We start from the raw sequence: 5,808 nt of genomic DNA, 5'->3' as shown, positions 1-5,808 counted from the left end.
CAAAAACCATATTTAATCATATCAAATATAAAGACAGTCTTAACTTTGACAAATGTTGATCTTTGCTATTTTGTCATGATCGATTGTTATCTTCATCGTTATCGTTTATTGATTTTATCTTTTTCTTCTTTGTTGAGCATCATTGACTTTTTTTTGATATATTTTTCTTCATCAAAATACTAAGCAAGATCAATGAAAAACTCTTATTTAGAATTGTCTCCATATTTAGACGAGTTTTAATCATCTTTAAAGTGTGAAATTAGACAACAACAAAAGTTATAGTATTAAAAATTATTTTTTTTTAAACAAAAATAAAATATATTTTATATTAATTATTTTAGAAAAAACTGAATTTAATGGTTAATGGCAATGCAGAGCCACAGAAAGGAAAGGGGGATGAATAAAGTGATGAGGATGAATGGTTAATGGTTAAAGCACATTTCAATGGCTTCTACTCTCACTCACACTCTCTCCTTCTCTCAAACCAAACACAGTTTTCGATATCCAAATACTATTAACTTACCTTCTTTCAACATTAACCATAATAACCACCGTCTCTCCTTCAATTTCAAACTCTCAGCTTCATCTTCATCTTCTTTTCAAGCTCTCATATTTGACTGCGACGGTGTCATCTTGGAATCCGAACACTTACATCGTCAAGCTTATAATGATGCTTTTCTTCACTTCAATGTCCGTTCTCCCTCTTCTTCTTCCCAACCACTCAATTGGGATATTCAATTTTATGATCAACTCCAGAACCAAATCGGTGGCGGCAAACCCAAAATGCGATGGTTCTTTTCCACTTACTTTTTATTCTACCAACTTTGCTTCTTACTATTAAGTCATGTTATCTTATGTTTATGACTGTGTTTTTCCTTTTTTGGTGTTTTTAAGGTACTTTAAGGAACATGGGTGGCCTTCATCAACATTGTTCGATATTCCTCCAGCTAATGATGAGGAACGAGCCAAGTTGATCGACACTCTTCAGGTCTTTTATGCTTTTCTTATTTTCATTTTTATACCACTCATACATGCCCAAGTCCCACATTGCTTAAACGAATTAACAAATATCGAGGTTTTTGGTATAAAACAAGAGTTCATTCACTTACAAATCATACCTTTCTCTGCCTTTTGGCTAAGATCAATTGTAGTATCTGTCCTTATCAGTTTAAGGCCATCACAATAGCTTGCTATTGGGTCTCTTGTGTGTTGCCTTTGTGTTGCACTATAGCATTGGCCTGGCATGCCCCACCAAAAAAGTTAGAATTATTTTAGTTTTCTTTTCATGGATAAGTTTGTTTTGATTTGCTCTTTGATATAGTAGTTAGCATATGAATTTCTCTTGCTGAATTGCACTTAATCGCGTTATGATGGTAATGGTATGGATCTAGTTGATTTCATATGACAGAAGTTCAAACACCTGTGTATGCTTATGTTATGTTGCATGCATAATTGAATTATTTTGATTCTTAAATAATGAAGAACCTGTGCCAATTCATTGGTTATGTAGGATTGGAAGACAGAGAGATACAAAGATATAATCAAGTCTGGCTCGGTAAGCATTATATTTTTTTAAAAATTTATTCTCCAAATATTCCATAATCCTTGATTTGTGAATGTGGTAGGTATTTTTGTTAATAAGCTACTGTTAAATTACATGTATATTCTGCGCAGGTAAAACCTAGACCGGGAGTACTGAGATTGATGGACGAGGCCAAAGACGCCGTAAGATCACCTTGTTTACCGGTTTATTTATATTTTTGTAATGTTATGATCTCTAGTTTCTGTTTTGTTGCACAAAGTATATACTCTACTTTTGTCCAATTTCTTTTGCAGGGGAAATTGCTAGCTGTTTGCTCTGCAGCAACTAAAAGTTCAGTTATTCTTTGTCTTGAAAACCTTATCGGAATCGTAAGCCCACTTTCGTAAATGTTCTCTCTATTGGCAGTAGGATTATTTTTATTAATATGCGTTCAACCATTTTATTTTTCTGATATAGGAGCGCTTTCAAAGCCTTGATTGCTTCCTTGCTGGTATGTTCACTCACATCAATTTTTCCTGCTTAAGAGTTTTGAACTAAAACTTATTGTTTAAACTTTCAGGTGATGACGTGAAGGAAAAGAAACCCGATCCATCCATATATTTGACAGCTTCCAAGGTTTTAATATGACAATACCATGTGAAATTGTGAGTTTTTCTATGCCAACTGACTGAATATAATTTATATATTGTGCATTGCAGAAGCTTGGTGTATCAGAGAAAAACTGCTTGGTGGTAGAGGATAGTGTTATTGGTTTACAGGTAGATCTTCCCATGTTATCTATATAAGTGTTCAATTAATCTCTTTATATGTTGTGAGAAAGGGAAAAAAATCTATAGTCTGTGTTACAAAATTAAAGGGCAGGGAAAAGTCTTGATGTGTTGTTTGATTTATTAGTTTGCAGTAAATGAAATTTCAATTGACAAATCTTCATTTTGTTCCTTATCTTGCCAAATTGCTTTTGATAATGTTACGGTTACTGTTATCTTGATTTTGTTAACTGTGGTGAAAATTGAAATGCATTCATTGTTTAAGGTTTAAGAGATGATTTTTAGACTTGGATGTTTGCTGCATAGGACTTTAGAAAGAGAAAAACATAACACTACTCACGAGTTCTTTGTCCCACATTGGTTAGAATAAATAACAAGTATTTACGATTTTGATATAAAATAAGAGTTCATTCACTCTTATAAGTCATACCTTTCTCGGCCTTTTGGCTAAGATCAAGTGTAGTATCTGTTCTTATCAGTTTAATATCTGATATGTGGGTCATTGGCTCACACGATATTAAATTTATTTCTTGAGGGGGAGAGGCCACCACAGTAGCTTGCTATTGGGTCTCTCGTGTGTCGCCTTTGTGTTGCACTATAGCATTGGCCTGGCACGCCCCACCAATATAGTTTAACTTATTATAGTCTTCTTTTCATATTTAAGTACTTCAGTTTGGGTTCTTAAAAAGTTGGCTCTAACTCTCTTGACTAGTGGAAAGAACAGCGTTGCAACATCTTTTCAAGATGTTTCTCTTTTGTCCTTGTGAATATGATTTTTCCAACAACCACAATATCTAAGACTCATGTGTTTTACTAGTAACTCTGAACCAACAAATTGAAATCCAAATTGAAGAAAGCAAATACTTACTAGATTCTAGAAACTTGGCAAAAACAAATTTTGGCTCAAGACCCGCGAAGATGAAAGGCGAGCAAGATGGAACAAGGGCGTGAATTAAGATGGCAAATGAGGTTGTGGAATGATTCATGTTTTTGTTTACACTGACAATGTTTTAAAAAAGGAGGGGGACAGTTGTTTTATTTTTTATCTTACTTGATGAATGACTCAATTTAACGGATACATGATGAACCAATCTTTCCAAAATATTTATATATCTTCAGTCAAACTATCTATTTAAAAATCTTGAGGACTACTTTAAGTTGTAAAATACTTACTTAAAGAGTTCCACAACATAACAAACCAATGTTAGAATCTTTGTCGAAACATGCTTTCATATTTAATATCCGAAATGTCCGGAATATGTCTGTGCTATTGATGGTAGAGGACAGTGTTATTGGCTTACAGATAGATCTTCCTCATGTTATTAAAACTCTATATATGTGCTCAATTAATCTCTTTAAATGTTGTGAAAAAGGAAAATAAAAACAAAACTAACTATTTTAGCTTGTGTTAGAAAATTAGAGGCCAGGGAAAAGTCTTGATGTGTTATCCCGATTTTGTTAACCGGTGAAATGCATTCATTATCTAAGGTTTGAAGAGATAATTTCTAGACTTTGATGTTTGCTGCATTGGACTTTAGAAAGAGAAAAATATAATACTACTCACGAGTTCTTTGTCCCACATTGGTTAGAATAAATAACAAGTGTAGTATCTGTTCTTATCAGTTTAATATCTGATATGTGGGTCATTGGCTCACACGATATTAATTTCTTGAGGGGGAGAGGCCACCACAGTAGCTTGCTATTGGGTCTCTTGTGTGTTGCCTTTGTGTTGCACTATAGCATTGGCCTGGCATGCCCCACCAAGATTCGATTATGTTATCTAAATAAAAAATGCTCAAACTATAATGTAAATTTATAAACCCAACAGGCAGCAACAAAAGCAGGGATGTCCTGCCTGGTTACCTACACATCTTCCACAGCTGATCAGGTTAGGACCCTTCAGATTACCCGATTTGATTATGCGATTGAAGTGGAAAAATTATCTGCATGAATACTTAACTAGTTGTTTTGGATTTTATGTAGGATTTCAAAGAGGCCGTAGCAATCTACCCTGATTTGAGTAACATAAGGTATAACTATAAAAAACATTACTGAATGCATATTATATAGGTATTTTCTATTTAGACAAAGCTACTAAAATATTATGAACAATTATGCAGCTTGAAAGATTTGGAGTTACTATTTCAAGATATTGTAGCTGCTAAGTAGAAGAAAGGTTGAGGTTTATCACAAGGTTAAGATGTTGTAATTTTTTTTCTGTTCTTTAATGTGTTTTTATATATTGATTGTATGCAGATGTATACAATGGGATAATGTGTATTAAATTAATTGCAAAGTGTAACAAAATGTATAATCTATTGTTTATATTATGAATGCTTCTATGTGATTTCATTTCACGGTTCTCAAATTGAGATGTTTTTATTTTATCAATTTTCATATAATTTGTTTCTTCCTAAGAATGAGCATAATCAGCAATGAACTTTACAATTATCTTTTTTATGTTTAGGGACTAATTTGACCGGATAGATGGGGTAGTTTAACTGGTATGTACTAGTTGAGTTAAAGGTGTGTAATTTAAATGTTGATATTTCTTCGAGATTGAAGTTGATGGTGGTTTTCACAAATTAGCATTATCCTAATTGTAATAAAATGTTGCTGAAAACTTCTTATATTAGGTATTCTTAATTTAGACGCATTTACTAAAATTTTGTAAGCTTTCATGCAACTGAAATATTTGGAATTGCTTCTTCACGATATTGTAGCTGGTATATAGGAGTATGACTTGGAAATGTACTATATAAGTTGACTTAAATTGGTTTCTTAGAGGAAAACTGGTTGAAAATTTGAGTTGGAAATGTACTATATAAGTTGTTATAAATTGGTTTCTTTGTATAGTAAAGATTAAACTATCTATCCACTTTCTTTAAGCTTTACGACGATGATGTGAAGGAAAAGAAGCCCGACCCATCAACAACTTCCCAGGTTTTAATATGACAGTACCATACTTTTTCAGTGGTGATCATAGCGGAATCCCACACAAACTTCATTTTTCTGATTGAAAAGTTCTCTCTCAATAGACGACAAAGATGTTTAAAATTTTGTAAAACGAAAATGTCAGCAACAATGGGGGTGGTGGCGCAGTTGGCTAGCGCGTAGGTCTCATAGCTACTGAGTAATCCTGAGGTCGAGAGTTCGAGCCTCTCTCACCCCAAATTTACATTTTCATTTGTTTCCCAGCTATGATTAATAGTGATTATAGATTATGCAACTCTTTTAAGCTAAGAACTTTATTTTCAAAGGAAAATAAAATGTTTTAACAAATAATAATTTAAATTTAAATGGTTTTATATTTTGTATATGAATTTAATTGAAATACACAGTCTAAAATCGTCAATTATTTATAACCGTTGGATGTTGAGAAAAGTTTGACTTTTATTTCAATAATTTATAAAGTTTGACTTTTAGACTTTTATTTCAATAATTTATAAAGTTTGACTTTTATTTCAATAATTTATAAAGTTTGACTTTTATTTCAAT

The 5,808-nt window shown here is 32.6% G+C and overlaps 1 protein-coding gene, 2 non-coding genes and 2 pseudogenes across 3 annotated transcripts; all 5 read left to right on the top strand.

The window, feature by feature from the left end:
- Positions 1-355: 355 nt before the first annotated feature.
- LOC127101589 (haloacid dehalogenase-like hydrolase domain-containing protein At4g39970) lies at positions 356-4,662 on the top strand. Its single transcript, XM_051039042.1, has 11 exons — positions 356-791; positions 895-988; positions 1,511-1,555; positions 1,675-1,725; positions 1,837-1,911; positions 2,000-2,033; positions 2,103-2,158; positions 2,242-2,301; positions 4,139-4,198; positions 4,294-4,340; positions 4,431-4,662. Exons 1-11 carry the CDS (start codon positions 445-447, stop codon positions 4,477-4,479), a joined length of 918 nt encoding a protein of 305 aa, XP_050894999.1. The 5' UTR covers positions 356-444; the 3' UTR covers positions 4,480-4,662.
- On the top strand, positions 1,115-1,252 carry LOC127109749 (uncharacterized; annotated as a pseudogene).
- Positions 2,737-2,932, top strand: LOC127109721 (U2 spliceosomal RNA). The gene has a single exon (XR_007796989.1). It is a non-coding gene; the product is annotated as a U2 spliceosomal RNA (small nuclear RNA).
- On the top strand, positions 3,891-4,071 carry LOC127109741 (uncharacterized; annotated as a pseudogene).
- A 735-nt stretch (positions 4,663-5,397) lies between the features above and the next one.
- Positions 5,398-5,482, top strand: TRNAM-CAU (transfer RNA methionine (anticodon CAU)). The gene is given in 2 exon segments: positions 5,398-5,435; positions 5,447-5,482. It is a non-coding gene; the product is annotated as a tRNA-Met (tRNA).
- Positions 5,483-5,808: the final 326 nt, after the last annotated feature.

This window comes from Lathyrus oleraceus, chromosome 7 (genome assembly GCF_024323335.1).
Source record: "Lathyrus oleraceus cultivar Zhongwan6 chromosome 7, CAAS_Psat_ZW6_1.0, whole genome shotgun sequence".
Lineage (NCBI taxonomy): Eukaryota > Viridiplantae > Streptophyta > Magnoliopsida > Fabales > Fabaceae > Lathyrus > Lathyrus oleraceus.
The sequence above is the reverse complement of the archived record's forward strand: the minus strand, read 5'-3'. Positions and strand labels throughout refer to the sequence as shown.

Coding starts and splice junctions, on each gene's coding strand:
- LOC127101589 (XM_051039042.1), top strand. CDS start 445: ATGGCTTCTACTCTCACTCACACTCTCTCCTTCTCTCAAACCAAACAC. Junction 1,912..1,999: donor TTGAAAACCTTATCGGAATC/GTAAGCCCACTT, acceptor TTTCTGATATAG/GAGCGCTTTCAAAGCCTTGA. Junction 2,302..4,138: donor ATAGTGTTATTGGTTTACAG/GTAGATCTTCCC, acceptor TAAACCCAACAG/GCAGCAACAAAAGCAGGGAT.